This window comes from Sturnira hondurensis, unplaced genomic scaffold (genome assembly GCF_014824575.4).
Source record: "Sturnira hondurensis isolate 20B ecotype Veracruz unplaced genomic scaffold, ASM1482457v3 Scaffold0006199, whole genome shotgun sequence".
NCBI lineage: Eukaryota > Metazoa > Chordata > Mammalia > Chiroptera > Phyllostomidae > Sturnira > Sturnira hondurensis.
The window spans coordinates 559,444-582,482 of NW_028078830.1; the positions used below are offsets into that span (position 1 = coordinate 559,444).

At 41.4% G+C, this 23,039-nt stretch overlaps 1 protein-coding gene and 1 pseudogene across 3 annotated transcripts; one reads left to right on the top strand and one right to left on the bottom strand.

The window, feature by feature from the left end:
- Positions 1-1,348: 1,348 nt before the first annotated feature.
- Positions 1,349-18,122, bottom strand: LOC118988165 (zinc finger protein 345-like). Of its 3 annotated transcripts, none has more exons than XR_005066726.1 (4): positions 17,703-18,119; positions 14,899-15,025; positions 2,586-5,436; positions 1,349-1,860 (listed from the first exon to the last, which is right to left on the bottom strand). XR_005066726.1 is itself a non-coding variant. In XM_037047592.1 (4 exons), exons 1-4 carry the CDS (start codon positions 17,733-17,735, stop codon positions 1,806-1,808), a joined length of 804 nt encoding a protein of 267 aa, XP_036903487.1. In that variant the 5' UTR covers positions 17,736-18,122; the 3' UTR covers positions 1,349-1,805. The 3 variants fall into 3 exon arrangements, 2 of the variants coding, with proteins under 2 accessions (XP_036903487.1, XP_036903484.1); XM_037047592.1 differs by having other exon boundaries at positions 4,848-5,436; positions 17,703-18,122; XM_037047589.1 differs by lacking the exon at positions 1,349-1,860 and having other exon boundaries at positions 2,393-5,436.
- Positions 5,834-6,476, top strand: LOC118988211 (60S ribosomal protein L17-like; annotated as a pseudogene).
- Positions 18,123-23,039: the final 4,917 nt, after the last annotated feature.

Consider the following 23,039-nt stretch of genomic DNA (forward strand, 5'->3'; position numbering starts at 1 on the left):
GAATGAGGCTGGAGTTGCCTAAGCCCAGGCAGGCTGCAGGTGCAGTTTCTGCACTGCAAATGGAAACTTTAGCTCTTGACCTCCTACAACTCAGGTATGAAGACATACCCATTTTATGCTGAAGAAAAAATAGGCCGGGAGGGGGCATCACTTCTCTGTGACTCCCAATGATATTTGGGGCTCTGGGATTCAAACCCTAACCAGGGGATATGGGGACAGACCACTGCCCTCCTATTTCCCCCTGCAGTGGGCTTTGGGACTCCACCTGCATGCCATCTGGTCCCTCTGAGCATCCTGTTGCAACTTATTAACCACCATGATAGCAGACTAGAAAAATAAGAGAACACTACAAAGCAAGGGCGTACTGTATTATTAAATGTCTCAACTTCTGTAAATAACAGAAAAATGTTATCAGAGCAGGTTAAGAGTGTTCATTAATTTGTGCAGAGGACAAAAATTTTTTAAAATATTAGAATACATTATTCCAATATAAAACCAATTATTCTGTATTTAAAAAGGCACAAAATGAATAAAATTCCAACATGCATCTTTTTTCACTGTCCTTTTGTTAAAGAAAATTGACAAAATTCATAGCAGATTAAGTTGAACATATAATCACACATTTTACCAAACATACACAGATAGCAAATATACATCTGAAACAAGCATCACATAAATCCTTAGGTAAATGTAACCAGTGAGGTAGTGTGACAAAGTTTTAAAAGGGTTGACATAAAGAATTATTGGCCAAAACAAATATTCTCTAGGACATGAAGGTATTGGACCTCTCATACACTACTAGGAGAATACAAAAAGATAAAATCAGTTTAGATCACAACTTGCTAACTTAAACACTTACCTACCCTATGACTCAGACTGTGTACTGAGTTACTGACAAATGTAAAGGAAACATGTATCTATGTAAGGAATTATACAGAAATGTTTATCCCAGCTTGATTTTCAATAGTCAAAAACTAGAAATAACCTAATATCCATACATGAATGGATAAACTAATGGTAACACATTCAAAGGATATTTCTCAGCAAAAGATGTGCTGCTAATATATCATTAAATACATCTCCAAGTTTTATGCAACATAAATTAAAGCAGAAAAAATACTGTGATCCTCATCATATAAATTCTAGAAGATGTAAAGTTATCCATTAAAATAAAAAGTAACTAATAGTTACTTGGGAAAGCTGTGAATAATAGGGAGAGAGATTTTTAAAAGATATGAAGTAGCCCTGGCTTGTGTGGCTTAGTGGATTGAGCACAGACCTGGGAAGCGAAAGGCTGCCAGTTCAATTCCCAATCAGGGCACATGCCTCGGTTTCAGGCCAGATCCCCACTTGGGGGCATGTGTGAAAGGCAACTAATGGATGTTTCTCTCCCTCTCTAGGTTCCTCCCTTCCCCTCTCTCTAAAAATAAGTAAAATCTTTATTAATAAAAGATATGACGTAAATACACAGTGACAGATATGGTCAGTATTACAACTGTGGTGATGGTTTCATTTTAATACATAGGTCAAACTTCATCAGATACTATACTTGAAATATATCATTTAGTACATGTGTATTATACCATACTAAAGCTTTTTAAAAATTGCTCAAGATAAAAAAGAAAATTGTGTATCCAACACTTTAAAAAATAGATTTGGCAACTATATTCATGTGCTCATGCCCTCTAGTGGTCAGTCTTGCCTTAGTGACAGCACATAGAGCAAAAAATGACAGAACATAGCAAACCAGGAATGTTGACTGGGTCACAAAAGCCACATCCCTGGATTATACATACCCCTTTTCTTTACCTTTGATTTTCTGCCTGGGCACCAACTGTCTTGAGGTGAACATCTGAGGCCCTACAGAAATTCACAAAATCTTTTGATTATTTTCAATGAAAATGACTTGGGCCACACAAGACAAACAAGTTGGGGGAGCCTCAGATTTGTGAACTTACCAATCCTGCTATCTTTTTCACAACACATTTCTCAATACATGTTTTTAAGAGGCAAATTCCATCTAGTTGGCTGCAGTCTCCTCCAACCCCTATTAGAAGAGTGATTCTCTAGCAACCATAACTTCCCGTAACTTCTACTGTCCTACAATCAAGTGACCACCACCCATGGTATTGCAGACAACAGGGCATATGGCTCATTTTAAGACCTTTGAAAGTGATTCCCTTCAAAAGTACTGACTCACCCTGTGAACTAGGTAAATTCATGCTACTCAAAGAACTTGAGTTTGTCACACATGCCCTTCCTCAGGTGATTTTTGAGTCTCCTTGAACTCATAGCATCCTGGCTTCACGTGACCAGGAAGTACTGCAGTCTTTCCTAGGAGGATGTGGGCAATAATACAAATTTGGCAAAAAATACATTTTTTTTTTACAAATTTGACTTAATTGCTGCCACCATATCACTTAGTCTGAGGCAGAGAAATTTTGAGACCCCCATAAAGGTTGCTCACCTCTTCATGCTTGTAGAGCCATCTGCTTATAAACTCCACATAAAAATACAACACCCAAGATTAAAGGGCACTTAAACAATGAGACATTCATTATTTTACAAACCAGAGAGACATGGACCTGGCAGTTCTTGCATTGGTGACTTCAACACTGAACATATTCATCACAGACGTCTAGGGAAACCAGGTCCCTGAAGAAGCTGGGACAGTCCTTCTCAAGCTGCCAGCTGAACTCAGATAATGTTTTCCATGGCCAACAATGGGTCAGGTCCATGCCCCAACTAGTCAGAGTGAAGGAAATGCAGATCTCCTAAGGGCTGAGGCTACTCCTAAATTCCTCCAACAAATCAGAGAACAGAATTAGCTTCCCTGAGGACATTAGGACAGTGACTGATGAAAACTGTTGAGATCTGCAAGATAATACAGGTAAAATAGCTTCAACCAGAGAAATTTTGAGTGACATAAATCTGTAAGAGATCTGTGTCAATTAGAAAGTGCAACACAGACACACATGGTTCCCACATAACAAGAACTTATGGGGAATCTCCCTTCTGTTGGTTTGGATATATAATTCAGACAAACAGGGCCTCAGTTTCCTCCCATGTAGTTAACACTGAACAAAAAAAACCCTGCACATTTTATACACATCTAAGGTCTTCCTCCATTGTGAACTCTCATGTGCTGAGAAAGGTTAGATTTTCTGCTAAAAGATTTGCCACATTCACTGCAATCATAAGGCCTTTCTCCCGTGTGAACTCTCTGATGATAATGGAGTGTGGAACGAGAAGTAAAAGATTTCCCACATTCATTGCATTCATACGGCCTTTCTCCTGTGTGAACTCTCTGGTGAATAATGAGGTGAATTCTTTGGGTAAAGGATTTCCCACATTCACTGCACTCATGGGGCCTTTCTCCTGTGTGAACTCTCCGGTGTCTAATAAGTATCGAGCTATTTGTAAAAGATTTCTCACATTCACTGCACTTGTAAGGCCTTTCTCCTGTGTGAACTCTCTGGTGATAACCAAGAGCAGAGACAGAAGTAAAAGATTTTCCACATTCATTACATTCATAAGGTCTTTCTCCTGTGTGAACTCTCCTGTGTTTAGAGAGGTATGAATTCTGGCTAAAGGATCTCCCACAATCAGCACATTCATAAGGTTTTTCTCCAGTGTGAACTCTCTGATGTTGATTCAACTGGGAACTATCCCTAAAAGATTTTCCACATTCACTGCAATCAAAAGGCCTCTCTCCTGTGTGAACTCTCTGATGACAACGGAGGGCAGAACTGGAGGTAAAAGATTTCTCACATTCACTGCACTCATAAGGCCTTTCTCCAATATGAACTTTCTGATGATAACGAAGGGCAGAGCCAGAAGTAAAACATTTTCCACATTCACGACATTCATAAGGCCGCTCTCCTGTGTGAACTCTCTGATGTATATTGAGGTGATTTCTTTGGGTAAATGATTTCCCACATTCACTGCACTCATAAGGCCTTTCTCCTGTGTGAACTCTACGATGTCGAATGAGTATTGGTCCATTGGTAAAAGATTTCCCACATTCTGTGCATTCATAGGGTTTTTCTCCAGAGTGAACTCTCTGATGATAACAGAGGGCAGAGCCAGAGGTAAAAGATTTCCCACATTCACTACACTCAAAAGGCCTTTCTCCAGTGTGAACTCGCTGGTGTTGGGAGAGGTAAGATTTGTGGCTAAAGGATTTCCCACATTCACTGCACTCATAAGGTCTTTCTCCTGTGTGAACTCTTCGGTGTATAATGAGGTGATTTATTTGAGTAAAAGATTTTCCACAATCACTACACTCATATGGCCTTTCTCCTGTATGAACTCTCTGATGGTAACGGAGGCCAGAGCTAGAGGTAAAGGATTTCCCACATTCGCTACACTTATAGGGTTTTTCTCCAGTGTGAACTCTCTCATGATAACGGAGAGCAGAGCTAGAAGTAAAAGATTTCCCACATTCATCACACTCATAAGGCCTTTCTCCTGTGTGAACTCTGCCATGTTCAATGAGGTCAGATTTTCGTTTAAAAAATTTCCCACATTCAGTACACTCAAAACTCATTTCTCCAGTATAAACTGTCTGTTGTTGACTATGAACAGAGCTATGCCTGAAAGATGGTGCACACTCACAACACACATAACAACTTTCTCCAGTGTGACTTCTCTGAGGATAAATGAGGACAAATTTTTGGTTAAAGGATTTCCCACATTTGCCGCACTTGTGCTGCCTTGCCCCAGAATGAATTCTTCGGTGTTGACTGAAGGCTAAGCTTCCCCTAAAGGATTTTCCACAGTCTTCACAAACACGAATTTTGTCATCAGTGTGGACTCTCTGGTGAATAACAAATGAAGATTTGTACCTGAATGTTTTTCCACACTCATGGCACGTAAAACACTGTCTTTTAGTGTGTACACCTGAATCTTGAACAAGTGTGTTTTTGGAACTAAAGGCTTTCTTGCGTTCTTCCCAAGTACGACTACTTTTTATGCATTGCAAAGACACTCTATTTTTGGAGATTTTGTTTGGCTTCTCTCTAGTGTGAGTCGCTCGTTGCTGGAGATGTCCTGAGGTGGTCATGCAGTCTTTCTCAACCTCTTCACACGTAGTGGGCTTCTGTGACTTAGGTAAATTGCAGCTCTTTGCAGATGAGGCTCTGTTCACATTGCTTATAAAGAGTTTTTCTCCTGTGCGATGGTCCTGGTACTGCTGACAGTTTGCACTGAAATCAAACTGTTTTGCACATGACCCACATCTCAACAGTTTCAGGCTGTGTAGTGTTTCCTGGTTTTCAGTCAAGTGGAAGATGTGTCTCAAGACTGAACCACACATCTCACAGGGATGGGTCTTCTGAGAAGATGGAGGTTCCTTTGGAGTCCTGGTCTGTGACACTCCCACAGAAATGCTCTGTTCAGATGGTACTTCCACATCCTTTGCTCCACAACAGCAACCTGAGTGCAAAGAAATGCTGGTGAAGTACACATTAACTTTATTGGCAAGGAGCAACCCAATCATAAATGTTCAAATGAAAACCAAAAAAGAACTGAGGTAACTATGCTTATCCAGACAAAATTAAGACTTTAAGTCAAAAACTGTCACAAAAGGCAAAGAACCTCCTAATATAATAATGAAGCAGCCAAGTAATCAAGAGGAAATAACTGTTGTAGTACATATGTACCCATAATTGGAGTACCTAAATATACTAAGTAAGTATTAACTAATACAAAGATAGAAATAGACAGCATTATGATAAATGTAGCAGACTTCAATAATCTAATTTCTAGAATAAATAGATCACAGAAACAAAAATATCAGTAAAAGAATATCAAACTTAAACTTCACTTAAGAGCAAATGAGCTCTTCCCAAAAGCAATGAGAGATGACTTCTGAAAATGGTTCACTACTCACCGGACACAGAAAACCCCACAAAGTCATCCAAATCAAGAGTCAAATGTTTATGTTCACTTTATGAAAATTCGCAAAACTGCCAGATCAAGAAAGGTATGCATATTCAAAAAGCCACCAAATATCTGAAGGATTTCACTCTGGACAAGCAACATGCACCCTTCCATCACTACAATGGTGGAGTAGGAAGGCGTGCCCAGTACAAACAGTGGTGCTGGATACAGGGTTAGTGGGTCAAAAAGAAGGCTGTAATTTTGCTGCACAGGTTTAAAAATGCAGGGAATAATGATGAACTTAAAGGTTTAGAGGGTAGATTCTCTGGTCATTGAGCACAATCAGGTGAACAAAGCTCCTAAGATGTGGTATAGAATTTACGGAGCTCCTGGGCAGATTAACCCATATATGTGTTCTCCCTGCCACACTGAGATGATCCTCACTGAAAAAGAACAGACTGTTCCAAAACCAGAAGAGGAAGTTTCACAAAAGAAAAAGATATTACAGAACAAAACCGAAGAAACAAAAGCTCATGGCCAAGGAGTATATTCAGCATAAAATAAATACTGCCCTGGCTGGTGTGCCTCAGTAGCCATGGCCTGCAAAGAAAGTGTCACTGGTTTGAGTCTCAGTCAGGACACATGCCTGGGTTGCAGGCCAGGTTCCCATCAGGAGGTATGTGAGAGATAACCACACATTGATGGCTCCCTCTCTCCTTCCCTTCCCCTCACTCTAAAAATAAATACATAAAACCTTAAAATAAAAAATAAAATAAATACTAATAAAAGTTTTAAAACATAGCCCTGACTAGTGTGGCTCAGTGGATTGAGCACCAGACTGAGAAGCAACATGTCACCAGTTCAATTCCCAGTAAGAGCACATACTTAGGTTGTGGATCAGGTCCCCAGTTGGGGGCACACAAAAAGCAACCACACATTGGTGTTTCTCTCTCTCTCTCCCCTCTTTCCCCCCATCTCTAAAATAAATAAAGAAATCTTTTTTTAAAAAAGTTATAAATAAATAAATAAAGAGAGAGAGAGAGAGCGCGCGCGCACGCACAGGCGAGCAAGCAAGCAAATGAAAGATACCCAAAATGAAATAAAGCAAAATATTCAGGGAACCAACAGTGACAGGAAGGAAACCAGCACTCGAAGCAACAATTTAGAATAAAAGGGAAAAATAAACATCTAACCAGAACAGAACGAAGAAAAAAGAATTCAAAAAAGTGAGGAGACTTACAAACCTCTGGGACAACCTGAAATGTTCCCATATCCAAATTTTATGGGGTGCCAGAAAAAGAGGAAGACCAAGAAATTGAAAACTTATTTGAACAAATAAGGAAGGAAAACTTCCCCAATCTGGCAAAGGAAATACACTTCCAGGAAGTCCAGGAAGCTCAGAGACTCCCAAAGAAGTTGGACTTAAAAAGGAACACACCAAGGCACATCATCATTAAGTTACCCAATACTAAAAATAAAAGAGAAAATCTTAAAAGCGGTAAGAAGAATGGAAAGAGTTACCTACAAAGGAATGCCCATAAGGCTATCAGCTGATTTCTCAAAAGAAACCTTGCAGGCAAGAAGGGACTGGAAAGAAGTAGTTGAAGTCATGAAAGGCAAGGACCTACATCCAAAATAACTCTATCTATCAAAGCTATCATCTAGAAAGGAAGGGCAGATAAAGTGCTTCCCAGATAAGGTCAAGTTAAAGAGTTCATAATCACCAAGCCATTACTATATGAAGGGACTTATCTAAGAAAAGGAAGATCAAAAATATGAACAATAAAATGACAACAAACTCACAACTATCAGCAAATGAATCTAAAAAAACAATGAAAACAAAAACAAATAAGTAAACAACAAATAGAACAGGAACAGAATCAGAGAAATGGACACCACATGGAGGGATTTCATGTGGAGGGGGAAGGGAGGAATGGGGGGGAAGGTACAGGGAAGAAGAAGCATAATTAGTAGGCATAAAATAGATGGGGAGAGATAAAAATGGTATAGGAAATAGAGAACTCAAAGAATTCATTATGTACAACCCATGGACATGAACTAAGGGGCAGGGAGTGTTGGAGGATTGGGGGGACAGGACAGAAAGGGGATGGGACAGGGCAGAGGGGGGATGGGGCAGGGCAGAGGGGGGATAAAGGAGAAAAATTGGGAAAACTCTTAATAGCATAATCAATAAAAAATACTTGAAAAAATAAACAAAAATTTCTTTTTAACATATAAACCATCAAAACTGAATAATGTAGAAGTAGGAAATCTAAATAGATCTATAACCAGTAAAAAAACTGAATCAGCAATCAAAAATCTCCCAACAAACAAAAACCCAGGACTAAGAAGAATCACTGGCAATGCTACTAAAAAAAGAGTTAATATAAATTCTTCTGCAAATCTTCCAAAAAAATGAAGAGGTGATACTTCCAAACTCATTTTATTACCCTGATATCAAAGTCATTTAAGAAAGATATAAGGGAAGAAATTTACAGGCCGGTATCTTTGATGAATACAGATACAAAAATTCTCAAAAAAATACCTGCAAAACTACATCTAACAGCACACTAAACAGTTATACACCACAATCAAGTAAAATTTATTATCCCTAGGATGTAGTTCAACATGTGTAAATGAATAAATGTGATACGCCAGATTAACAGGAAAAAAGGATCAAAAGCATACTCATATGAACATATACAGAAAAAACAGTTGACACAACTCAATATCCTTTCATGATAAACAACCCACAACAAATTAGGTATAGAATCTAACCCAAAGCTAACATCATACTCAACAATCAAAGTCTAAAAGGTTTTCCTCTAACATCAAGAACTAGAGAAGGCACCCATGCTCTCTACCTTTGTTCAACGTAGTACTGAAAGTGCCAGCCCGAATAAAGAAAACAAGAAATAAAGAGCACCCAAATTAAAAAGAAAGAAGCAAAACTGTTTGCAGATGAAATCATCTTATGTATAAAAAACCCTAAAGACTTTACCAAAATACCTTTAGAACTAATCAACGAATTCGGTAAAGTTGTAGGATAAAAAAAAATCAATACACAAAACTCAGCTGTGTTGACCAGGTAGTTCAGTTGGTTAGAGTGTTGCCCCAACATGCCAAGGTTGCAGGTTCAATGCCCAGTCAGGGCACATAAAAGAAGCAACCAATGAATGCATAAAAGTGGATCAGCAAATTAATGTTTCTCTGTCTCTGTCTCAATCTCTCTCTACCTACCCCTTCCTCTCTTTGTCTCTAAAAAAAAAAATCAATTAAAATACGCTCTGGCTGGTATGGCTCAGTGGATTCAGTGTTGGCCTGTGAACCAAAAAGTCACTGGTTCAATTCCTGGTCAGGGCACATGCCTGCATTTCAGGCCAGGTTTCCAGTTAGGAACATATGAGAGGCAAACAATCAATGCTTCTTTCACACATCAATGTTTCTCTCCCTTTCTTTATCCCTCCTTTCCTCTGCTCTCTAAAAATAAATAAAATAAAATAAAATCTTAAAGGAAAAAACTAACTTGTTTATAAACACTAATAATAAATTATCTGAAAGAAAATTAAGAAAATCCCATTTAAAATAGCATCAAAAAGAAAAAAACACTCAAGAATAAAATTAACCTAGGAAGTGAAAGATTTATTCCAAAAATTACAAGATATTGATGAAAGAAATTCAAGACACAAATAAACAGAAAAATATCATGTTCTTGTATTGACGGAATATTGTTATAATGTCCATTTAACTCAGAATAGTCTATCCAGAGTGATATACAGAGTCTATGTAATTCATATCAAAAATCCAATGAAATTTTTCACAGATAAAGAAAAAAAATCCTGTTGACTTTGAGTGGTGAACATACAATACAGTATACAGATAGATACTGTGTTGTAAAATTGTGCATCTTAAACTTGTATATACAATTTTGTTAACCAGTGTAAGCCAATTAATTCAATAAAAAAAAAGAAAAAAGTCCTAAAATCATTATGGAACCACCAAAAAAAGTCCAAATAGCCAAAGAAATCTTTTAAAAAAAAAAGCTGTAAGCACACTTCCTATTTCAAAATATTACAAATCTATAAGCAATCAAAACACTGATACTACCATAAAAATGGACAAGTGGAACAGAATAGAAAGCCTAGAAATAAACTCACAATATATGGTCAAATAATCTCTGATTAGGGACTCAAGAACACAAAATGGGGAAACAATAGTCTCTTCAAAATGATGGTAAGCCTTGGCAGGGTGGCTGAGTTGATTAAAGCATAGTCCCATACACCAAAAGGTTGTGGGTTCAGCCCTGACTGGTATACTTCAGTTGGCTGGGCATCATTCAGCAAAGCAAAGGGTTGCCAATTCAATTCCAGCCAGAGTGCATGCCTAGGCTGCAGGTTCAGTTCCTCTCAGGATACATACCAGAGGCAATTAACAGAGTTTCTCTCTCACAGTGATGTTTTTCTTTCTCCCTCTCTCCCCTTCTCTCTAAAATAAATAAAGAAAATCTCAAAAAAAAAAAAAAAGATTGTATGTCTGACTCTGGGTCAGGGAACATACCTAGACTGTGGGTTCAGTATCCAATCAGACTGCATACAGGAGGCAACCAATTGACATTTCTATTTCACATCATTCCTTCTGTTTCTCTCTTTCTCTTTGCCTCTCTCACTTTCTAAAATTAAACCTAATTTTAAAAATAAACCTATCAAGTGAGGATTAAAAAAAAAATTTTAAAAAAAATGGTGATCAGCCCTGACCAGGTAGCTCAGTTGGTTAGAACACTGTCCTGATACACCAAGGCTGGGGGTCATGGAACATACGACAAGGTTCAACCGATGGATGCATAAATAAATAGAAGAACCAACTGATGTCTCTTTCTCTCAAATCAATAAAAATTTAAAAAATAAACAGTGAGAAAAATGGATACTCATGTGCCAAAAAAAAAGAAAAGAAAGGAAACTGAACCCCTATCTTACATATCTTACAAAAATGAAAAGTAACTTGGATATAAAAAAAATTTAAGACCTGATATTATTAAAATTTCAGAAGAAAACATAAGAAAAAAGCTCCCTGACACTGGTGTTGGCCATGATTTCTTAGATATGAAACCAACAGCACAGATAACAAAAGTGAAAATAAACTAGTGGTCTATATCAAAACAAAAATTTTCTGCACAGCAAGAAGCACAATTAATGAAATAAAATCAATAAAATAAAAAGGCAACCGAAGAAACAGGTTAGCCTGGCCAGTGTGGCTCAGTAAATTGAGCGCGTCCTGTGAGCCAAAGTGTCACCAATTCCATTCCCAGTCAGGGCACAAGCCTGGGTTGCCAGCTAGGTCATCAGTAGGTAATGCATAAGAAGTAAGCACACACCGTTTCTCTCCCTCTTTCTCTTCCTCCCTTTTCCTCTATCTAAAAAGAAATAAATAAAATCTTTAAAAAAATAGAACAAAATATTTGTAAGATATTCAAGGAGGGGCCCCCAAAACCCCATAATTTATTTATGAAAAACTGTTTACTCCTACCTGTTTAAACTTCAGTCACCTTCAAAGTACCCTCCATTTGATGCAATACACCTATCAAGACTGCTGAAGAGTTTTTGAACTCGTCAATTTTGATATGTTTTAGTGCTTCTACCATTTTTGGTTTCACCTCTTCCACACTGGTAAAACATCTCCCTTTGAAGACTTTTTTCATCCAGGAAAACAAAACCCAAAGTCACTAGGGGTAAGACTGGCGGAATAGGGAGAGTGGGGCAAAGGGGGGTGGTCATGCTGTTTTGGGTGAAACATTGTGGAAAACTTAGCACAATGTGGGCAGGTGTGCTCGTAAATTACCCATCACGAAATGGGCAAACAAAATGTGATGAAAGAATCTTCAAAAAAAAAAATTTCACTGAAGCCAAACGCTGCCTCTCACAATACCAGCTAGTACGCTGATACAGATGGATTCCTAGGACACTCACTTAGAGGAGAAAGCATATACTACAAGAGGCCCACCCATCAGAAGAAAATATCAGTTTATGGTGGTCCCTCCCACCATATATGATAAGGGTTTAATATCCAGAATATATAAAGAGGTATATAATTCATATACCTTGACAACAAAAAACCAATTCAAAATGGGCAAAGATACACACACACACACACACACACACACATTTATCCGAAGACATACAAATGGCCAAGAGACACATGAAAAAGTGCTTAACATCACCAATATCATGTAAATGCAAAATCAAACCACAGTGACACACCACCTCACACCTCTTAGGATGGCTATCATCAACAAGACAAGAGACAACCAGTGTTGACCAGGATGTGAAGGAAAGCAAGCTGCCCTAGCTGGTGTGGCTCAGCGGATTGAGTGCCAGCCTGCAAACCAAAAAGCTGCCAGTTCGATTCCCAGTCTAGAACACATGCCTGGGTTTCAGACCAGGTCCCCAGTGGGGGCCATACCAGAGCCAATCATGCAATGGTGTTTCTCTCCCTCTCTTTCTCCCTCCTTTCCCCTCTCTAAATATAAATAAATAAAATCTTTAAAAAAAAAAAGAAGTCTTTGTACACTATTTGTTAAAATGTAACTCCACACACCACTAAGGGCAAAAGTATGGAAGTTCTTCAAAACATTAAAAAATAAACCTACAATATGATCCAACAATCCCACTTCTCTGTATACTATATCCAAAAGAAACAAATCAGTATCTTAGAGATATTTGCACTCCCATGTTTACTGAAGCATTATTCACAACAGCCATGATACAAAAATTACCTAAAATATCTGTCTACAAATGAATGGATAAAGAAAATCTGGTATGTGTACACACACAATGGAGTATTCTTCAGCCATTAGAGAAAATCATGAATCTGTGACAACTTCAATGAACCTGGAGGGCATAATGCAAAGTGAAATAAGCCAGACTAAGAAAGACAAATACTATACAAAATGAGGTATATGGGGAATCTTAAAAAAAGAAACAAAAAAGAGTGGAACCAAAGAAAGAAATAGAATGCCAGGGGCCAGAGTTTAGTGAAAATGGGGCAATGGTCTTGCATTAGAAGATTACGTTGTGAGCCCTAGCTGGTGTGGCTCAGTAGGTTGAGCTCTAGTCAGAGAACCGTTGGAGAACTGAAAGATCGCTGGACCTGGGTTTGCAGGCCAGCTCTGTTTTATTCCCTTTCTCCCTCCCTCCTCCTCTCTCTAAAAATAAATAAATTAAAAAAAAATTAAGTTCTGTGGCCTCATTTTCCTTTTTCGCCATCTTGAATCCTGTAGAGCCTGCCAGGAATAGGACTTCTAGATCGACAAATATATCTGAAAGGCTGTGGTCCAAGGCCATTTTTGCCGGCTATAAATGGGGTCTCTGAAACCAGAGGGAGCACACAACTCTTCTTAAAATTGAAGGTGTCTATTTATTTTTTTAAATTGAAAGTGTTTATGCTCTAGCCCTGGCTGATGTAGCTCAGTGGATTGAGCAGTGGATTCGCTTTACATGCCTGTGAAGCAAAGGGTCACTGGTTCGATTCCCAGTCAGGGCACATGCCTGAGTTCAGGCCAAGTCCCCAGCAGGGGACACATGAAAGGCAACCACACATTGATGTTTCTCTCCCATCTTTCTCCTTCCCTTCTCCTCTCTCTAAAAAATAAATAAGTAAAATATTAAAAAAAAAAAAAAAAAAGCCCTGGCTGTTGTAGCTCAGTGGATTGAGCGTGGGCCTGTGATGCAAAGGGTCGCCGGTTCAATTCCCAGTCAGGGCACATGCCTGGGTTGCGGGGCCAAGTCTCCAGTGGGGGACGCATGGAAGGCAGCCACACATTGATATTTCTTTCCCATTCTTTCTCCTTACCTTCCCCTCTCACTAAAAATAAATAAATAAATAAATAAATATTAAAAAAAAAAAAAAGAAAGTGTTTATGCTCTAGATGAAATTGAATTCTATCTAGGCAAAAAATGTGCTTATGTATGTGTACAAAGCAAAGAACACAGTGTCTCCTGGTGGTAAACAACAACCAAACCAGAGTAATCTGGGGAAAGGGTAACTCATGCTCATGGAAACTGTGGCATGGTTCATGCTAAATTCTGAAGCAGCCTTCCTGCTAAGGACACTGGACACAAATTCTGTGTAATCCTGTACCCCTCAAGGATTTAAACTTATCGAAAAGTAAGTAATAGCCCTGACCAGCTCAAGCTGCAGTTGGGGATCCAACTGTAGCTCAGTTGGTTGGGGGTCCTCTGGCAAAGTGAAGAATTCCTTGTTAGGGCAGATGGTTGGATTGCAGGTTCAGTCCCTAGTCAAGATGCAAAGGGGAACCAAGTGATGAATGTTTCTTTCACATGTCAATGGTTCTCACCCTTTTTTTCTCCCTCCCTTCCTTCCCTCTAAAATAGGTAAATAAAATAGTATTCAGTCCTACATAGGAGGTGATAAATATATTCATTTGATTGTATTAATCATTTCAAAATGTGTATATACAGTAAAATATGACATTATACATTTAAAATGTGTACGATATTATTTGTCAATCATACCTCCTCAAAGCTGAAAAAAGAAAAAAAGATCTGAATACTACAAAGAGAATCATATAGGACAGTCTTGAAAAGCAGCCCATGGTAATCATAATAGCTGTGATAATGCCTGTAATAGCTGGCACACACAAGCACAAGGAAATGTCAAATAAAACAGAGGAAAAATCTGAGACACATAAGTGCCATCTATCAGGACGCATGAACCCAACCAGGGAGAGGGCAAACAAGGTAAAATCATTAGGCTCCCTGTAAGACTACTGGCCTCAAATCCTTCCCTGTGAGGGTTCGAAGAACAGGTACTTGGGCTGCAGGGAGAAAAGGGGGCCGTACAAACAAATCAGCCCTTCCAAGTCCAAGATCTACCCAGAACACTGGAAAAGCAAATAGTACCCACAGTCCACATGTGAGGACTGAGTGCACCCTAGGGAACAGAGGGCACAGTGCAATGCAAACCCTAGTCAAGGTCGTCAGGAGAGAGTGAGGGTCTTACCCAGTGAGGATACAAGGGCAAAGTTCTCCAGCATCACATCGAGGTACAGGCGTCTCTGACCCTCATCAAGGAGGCGCCATTCTGTCCTGGAGAAATACACAGCGACATCCTCAAGGGTCACACAAACCTGTCAGGATTAATACAAATGAAACCATGAACAGTCTCTGTGAATCACTACCCAACTCCTCACATATTTTCTCAATGCTTATCCTCCTCCAGGGTTCCTCACCTCAGAGGAGATAGGAGGCCCTGGTGCCAGTAATGTTATCTGCTTACAGTCCCATTAATCACTGTTCTTGCACTCAGCAACAACAGCCAGTGGGGCAAATAAATCACTACTCTCTGAACCTGGCCTGCATCCTTCCTGATAAGCAACTTACCTGGAGTTTCCCATACTGTACCTCCAAGACATAGCCAAACATGGGGCACTCAGGTCACACTTCCTCTCAATGTATACATCATACAGTAAGCTAAACTGCTCTCACATCTTCAGACCACAGGTTCACTTCCTCAGCTCTGCCACATTCCTGCTTCACATCAAGGGTATTTCTCCAGACTCACCCATGTACACGGCCCATGGCATCAGAGGATGTATGACACAGTCAAATAGGATTCAGCAAAACCCTAGTATTCTGCCTGATCCCACAGCCAAGAAAAGTCCCAAATGAGGCTCTGAAGTCCTTCCTGCCTGTCAGTCATCCTTATTTCAATTAGCAGCCACCCAGAACCGTATGTGAATTTCAGATAATAACCCCCTTCCACTTCTGCACTGCACTGTCACTGCAGCAGCCAAAAGCCTCCTCTTTCCACCCAACCTTCCCTAAAAGCCCAGTCTCACTGGTCTCTTTTGTAGGCACAGTGACACACTGACCACATTTTTGCCCCAGATCATATCAACCAGCAAGACAGAAACTCCCCAGATCCCATCAAAATTTACCACAAAATTGTGGTAAACCCTGCAGTAGTGGAGAAGCAGGTGCACTGTCCTCTGGTGTCATCTCTCAATTACTCCTCTGCCTCCCCAGCCATCTCATATCCATTCATCCCACAGAAGTCTTGGCTTCCTGCCCAACCTCCTGGCACACTCTTCCCACAATCACTTCTCATCTTCACCATGCGCCCTCTTTCTGAGACACTAATTAGCATTACCACCATGAATTCCATTCCCCTCCTACATGCGGATCCACAGCTCCACAGTGGTCTACACCACTCCCTCATGTCTCATCTTGGTCCCCTCCCCAGATTTCTAGTGAGTCCAACTGCCCACCTGATGTCTCCCCTCGCTGTTCTCTGAAACTTCTCAGACTCTTCACAGGGTTCAAACAAAACTTCTCATATTTACAAGGAAAAATTAACCTATCACCATCTTTGTCAGCCTAGTTGATGGAGCTCCCATCACTTCCTGGGGTTGTTCCTAACACTTCCTTTCCCCCCCACTCACCTTCTTTAAAAATGGACCCAGAATCCAACTACTTCTTCCACTTCCACAGCCACCACTCCTGGCCATCAAATTTCATCTGGATTAGAGCTGTTGCCTCTACCTGAGCTCCCTGCCTCCCTCCCTCAACTCTATAATCTGCTTTCCACATGCAGCCAGGTGGAGCCTATTACATCCAGGAGAGACGAACTCTTTCCTCTGGTCTAAACTTCCCTTGATGTCCATAACAAAGGACCAACTTCTTAGGCAGGTAAGTCACAGGCCAGATTACAGCCCCCCTGCTTTGTCCTTTTTTAAAAAATTTTACTTGCTGTTCAGTACAGTTTTCTGTCTTTTACTCCCATCCCAGCCCACTCCACCCCCCTTGCTTTGTTCTACCAGTTCCCAGCACAGAGGCACCTCCAAGCATTTGCACATGCTGATGTCTGGCCCTGGGTTACATTTCCACACCTGTTTATGTTGCTTGCAAAGAAATGGCAGCACCTTCATGTTACCTGTAACCTACATTCAGGACACAGGCACTGGAGGTGTCCCAAGGTTCCCCACATCCAAAAGCTGGTAAAATACCAAGGGATGAGTCTGGAGACACCACAATCCCAGGAAGACTTGGGGTATCTCTAAAGGTCTCAGACCCAACAGTTGGGAAAACAGGTGAACAGATGTTCACCTGAGCATCACAATCTCAGACACCATCTGGGTGGTGTAAGAACCAGAGAGGGACAGAGATACCCTGTCCTCCTCTAGTTTACATGACTGGTTTTTCAACCTTTGGGACCTGTGAGAAGGCATGGTCAACTACCCTTACAGCTCCTGGTAAGCAGGTCTCAGCTGCATCCAGGCCCAGCCCTGGAGTCTGGTGACCTCCAGCCAAGTATCTGTCCTCAGTGCTGCCTCTTACCAGCTTTGTGACCTTGCACAAGGGCTCAACTCTCAGCGTCTCATCATCACCATTCTAGTCTTGTTCTCTCTGGGCAGCTTACGGAAGAAATTAGAAGTCCTAACCCAGCTCTGTGTTCCTCTTCTGTCCTCAACCTTTCAGCAGGCCCTTAGAATGGAGGCACAATCCCTGCCAGTACAGGTGCCACTCCTCACTCTCTGCTCCCCGAGGGCGTTCAGGAGGATCCCAGAGTCCCGGGTCCTCCCGGATCGGCCACCCCTGCACATCTTCACTCGGCGGCTCCTCAGCCCGTCACCCTCTCCCACCCTCGTCACATACTGTGTCACCCACGGGCACCTCACAGTCCGGGACGCCGGGGCCTAGCTGCAGGACATGATGGATGCTCATTCGGGATGCTGAGGGGAGAGGGCCGGGGACTAGATGGACTACATGGGCTGAGGGGAGAGGGCCCGGGACACGTGCACTCACTTCAGCCTGGCGCCTCAGCTCGGACGCCGCCATCACTCTGTGGGCGAGGCGGGAGCGGCAGGAGAGGACGGGGCCTCGGACACCACGGTCCTTGTCCCAGCCCTGGCAGGGGTCACCTGGGCGGCGTTGCTGAGCCTAACTCCCGCGTCTGTACGGCCAGTTATCACGATTCTCGCGCCTTCTAGGCTTCAGCAGGTATTCCGGGACCCACCGCACTCAAGACTCTGACGGGATGAAAAGACCCTTGCGGAGCCAAAATGACCGCCACCCTGAAGAGGCAGGAAGTCCCGCCGTGGCGGGATGCCCACGAAAGGGAATGCCTCATTCTGACCCGCCATTGGCTTATCACATTGATCTCCGCGCAAGGTCTTCTGGGTAATGTAGTTCCCAGGGATCCAGGCGCCCCCAAGGAAGGGTCTTCACACTTCGGCCAGACCGTGAGGATTGCTGAGTAATGGTGAGAGGGAGAGAGTAGGTGGAGAGAGGACGTGAATAAAGTGCATATAGTTTTTTTTAATATGTATTACAAAAACCTATTCTTTCTGTTTAGAAAATTGGGGGTAGATTTCTGTACGTATATGTACAATAAAGGCTATATCCTCATTCTCATATTCCATTACCCATTCTCTATAATACAGTTGCCATCAATTACTGTGTATCCTTCCAGAAATATTTGTTAGTATACGTTTATGGTAACTAGCCTGTACTTTTTCAAGACTGATGTTCCCTAATTTCTAATCCCAAGCGCTCGTTTACTGTTATTTAATACCTTATTGGTATTTAATAGCTTATTGGTAAATGGTATTCTAATTAATTCTCCTTTGTCTCTGTATAGCACCAGCTAGGATATCAGGTGTGATGGTTAAGCATTAATGACAGCCATGTTCAGTTGCTAAGTGGGCCTGTGGCTCCTCACATGGAAAGCCAAGATTTCTGATATTACTAAAATTCAGATTACTGTAGTTTTTATCGATAAATTTCAAGTTAAGGATGTAATGTTTCTATGCAGTGTGGTAGTTTTTTCTAATGTGAATGGATTTAATTTTTTTCTGCATTGAAGACAATCGTATTTTTTTTCTTCAACTAAGAAGAGATGATTTATTGTACACATTCAGCCACAAATGTTAACAGAACCAGTCCAGAATGTCACAGGTCCAGGGCAAAGGACCAAAAGGGACTGTTGTAAGAGCAGCGTGGGTCTCTCAAAAGGTGGTCGCGGAGATCAGACTGTATGTTGTTCTACGTCCATCGACAAGTTCTCGATAGCAGGCATGTAGTCGAATAATTTGTACCAGTGTCCCTGGCCTCTGGCTTCCCGTATTTCTGCCCCTTTGGCTTCCATGGGCACACAAACTAGCAGTTTACTTGGACCTCTGCCTCATCTTTCTTCTTTTGCGCTTCAGCCTGCGCATTCGCTTCTTCCTCCACTTGGCTCTCATGGCGCAGAGGTTTCCAAGAAGATGGGGTTAAGGCCGAGAGCGACAATCGTATTTTTTAAAAGATTTTTAAAAATTTACTGTAGAGGGGGAAGGGAGAAACATCAATGTGTGGCTGCCTCTTGCACACCCCCTACTGAGAACCTGGCCCCACAATTCAGGCATGTGATCTAGACTGAGAAATGAACCAGAGACCCTTTGGTTCACAAGCCAGCACTCAATCCACCAGGCCGCACCAGCCAGGCCAAGAATAGTATTTTAAAAAAAGATAATCATGTTTTATAACAATGTTTTATAATCATGTTTTATAACAATGCTTCTAATGTATTTCCTAATAATTCTTGACATGCTTTCAACTGGTATTACCTTCTGTAAGCTAGCTGAATTTTGAATTGGATTTTGTGTAGGATGTAAAATAGGATCTAGTCTTCCCAACTCTATTTATTGAAGACTATCTGGTTGCACATCTGGTGTTGGACTGGGAGCTGCTGGGCGGGTCACGGAGCCTGGGGACTGAGTGCACTAAGCTGCATCCCTCAGGGCCTCTCCAAGGGCGAAAGCAAACAGGAACTCTGGGCAGAGTGTTGCCATGGGTACAAGCACTGGGAGATGAGCCTTGAGAAGGACAAGTGGGATTCACCCAGGAGGGTCCCTCCTAAATCATCTCAGCAGGGGAGTGACTCCCAGTAGGTGTGCCCTCCAGCCCCCAGGGTGCCCTGGCCCTCCCATCACAGGCACAGTGGTTCTGTGGATCCTCACTGTAATCTCCCAGCATCTGTACCCTGCACTCCACCTGACTTGCCCCATTCCTTGCTTTCCTCCAAGGTTTGGCCTCAGATCACACACAGCATGTGACCTGAGGTCCTTGCATCCACAGAGAAAAAGGACTCCCCAGGTCCCCTGGGGGATACGGAAGCAGGGAGAGCCTGGTGCAGACACCACCCCTCATAGGGTGCCTATAGGACCAGCCACCAGGTTGCACCTGGGCCTATCCTTCTCAGAGGCCCTGCTGGGACCAGAAAAGACCAGCAGCAACCCCAGTGCCCAGTACATCTTTCTGGGATCAGGGCGGGAAAAGTGACCCATTAAGGTGGTGAAATGCATGGATAGTAAATACCTGTGGAAGACCAACAATTACAGAAAGAAAAAGTTAAAAATGACATGAAGGAGACAACAGTTGAGAGGCTGAGAACTTACCAGGCAAGATAGAAGGCAACTCGGAAATATCTGACCTTATCCCTACAGTGATAAGGCTACTTGTAGTCTTCTCTATCACCCCCATTGGTGCTCAGGAAGGTCCCTAACATCTAGCATATCTCAACGCTCATGTCTGCAGCCTGTGGAGTCTCCACGACCTCCAGCCAGCTGGCAGCATCCCCTATTCTCTGCCTGGCTTTGCAAAGTCTCCTCTGGCACAAGCAGAGTTTAGCTTTCCACCAAACACCAGGGGTCCCCAGTAGAATTTTTCAGCTCCTTTTCTGAGCACCTTCCTTTCTTGGTGGGAAACTTACACTTTGGAAATTGGCAAACACTACAAATGAGGCTAAACTTACGTTACTGGCGCCTCAACTTTATATTAACACAGACAAAAATTTAAATGTGTGTGGTTTTTGTGGGTGAGACATTATGTGTGACACAAAAAGTTTTTTTTAAAAATGAGAAAATGTCCTTCTAGTATTTAGAAACAATGACTGCACACAACAAAATGTCCCGCAATACCACCACCCTCACAGTCAAGGCACATGCCTAGGTCGTGGTTTCAATCCCCAGTGTGGGTGTGTAGGGTGGCAATCGGTTGATGCTTCTCTCTCAGATTACTGTTTCTTTCTCCCTGTCCCTTCCTCTCTCTCTAAAAACGATGAAAAAAATATTCTCAAGAGAGAATTTTTTTCAAAGAAGGTAAATAGCCAGAAGTTACATAGATTATATATGAAAAGTGCTCAAATGAAAAGACTGACCGTATCAAGTGTTGGCAGGGATTGGGGGGAACTGAAGTCTCACACACTGAAGGTGGGAATGTGAAAAGGAACAATCATTTTAAATCAGAGTCTTGCAGTTTCTTCAAGTTAAACATTCATCTGCCCTGAGACTCAGATATTGCACTCTTAAATTTTTGCCAAAAAAAAATATACACCCATATAAGGAACTGAGACAAATGTTTATAACAGCTTTATTTTCAACAGTCAAAATCTAGAAATGACCTAAACACTCATAAAAGATGAATGGATAAACTAAAAATGGTATATCCAAAAATAAGACTACTACACAGGGGGTAAAAATGAACTACTATAAAATATCACTGATGAATCTTAATTAGTCAATTATGAAACATATGGGAAATCAGAAAGAAAACAATAGAATAAACAGTTTATTATTGCAATCATATAAATTCAAGAAAATGCATAGAAGGTATGGTAAGGTAAAGTAAATCAATGGTCACCGGGAGAGGTGGAAAGGGCAAGATAATAATTGAAAATGAGGGAAATATGTGACAGACACATTATCATGACTACTATGATGATGGCTTTGGAGGTTCACACTTGTGTCAAAACTTGTCAAACTGTACACTTAAAAATATATACAGCCCTGGCTGGTGTGGCTCAGGGGATTGAGCGCCGGCCTGTAAACCAAAGGGTTGCCGGTTCGATTCCCAGTCAGGGCACATGCCTGAGTTGTGGGCCAAGCCCCCAGTAGGGAGTGTGCAAGAGACAACCACACATTGATGTTTCTCTCTCTCCTTCTCCCTCTTTTCCCTCTCTCCAAAAATAAACAAAATCTTAAAAAATATATGCAGTTTTGTATATGGAAATTATACCTCAACAAAGCTTTAAAAATTGGCTTAAAATTTTAAAAATGTATGACCCACTCTTTTTGGAAAACAGGTTGGGAAACCCAGTATGGATTCCACATCTCTGTCCTCATGTCCTCTGGGGCAGTCTTCCTTCAGTGGCAGCAAACATAGGGATAAATGAACACAAATCAGCAGGGATGCTGCCTGGGTCACAGGAGCCACAACTCCAGACTACAAATCCCCTTTTCTTCTTTTTATCCAGCCTGTGAAGTATCCCCTCTTATCATTGAGAGGTTACAGGAATCCACAAAAGTGTTAGATTATTTTCTCTGTCCATAACTTCAGACACAAGAGATTAACACACCTGAAGCTACTAAAATTAGTGTACAAATTGATCCTGTTAGTCGCTGTCACAAACATTCCAGATGCACATTTCAAAACAGCAGCAATACAAATTTGGTCAAACCGATAAGCTTTTTCTGCCTTAATACTATACCTGTGAAGGGATAGAGATCCACAAAAAAGTTGTTCTCTCCTTCATGTTTGCAGAACCCACTATCAATTTATACACTAGCCCACACAGTAACAGAACACGCAGGATTAAAAGAGGTCTTAAATAGGAAGGCCTTCATTTTTATACAAGTCAAAGCAATGTGCAATAGGCAGTTCTCATGTTTGTGATGTGCAAGCTAGAAAAACTAATCACAAGTATCACAAGACCTACATGACCCTGGAAGTGGTAGCCTATGTTGAAAGCTGCCCACCAAACTCACATGATGTCAATCCAGATCCATGTCCAAGGTAATGAAGAAGAAAACCTGACGCCCCCCGCCCTCCCGCCCAAGTTCAAATTACTCCACATTTGCTCTAGTACATGGCAGAACGAAGTTAACTTCACTGAGCCCACTGGGATGATGACCGCTAATGGATGTAGAATTGCCAGGTGATAGAAGTCAAATGCCTTTGGCTACAGAAAATGGCAGGGATATAAACCTGGCAAGAACCCTAGGCAGGTTAGAAAATGCAATATATCCACACCTTCCCCAAAACCAAAGCTTATGGGGAATCTCACCACTGTGCATGTTCACATGTGAGAATCAGTTCAGAGAA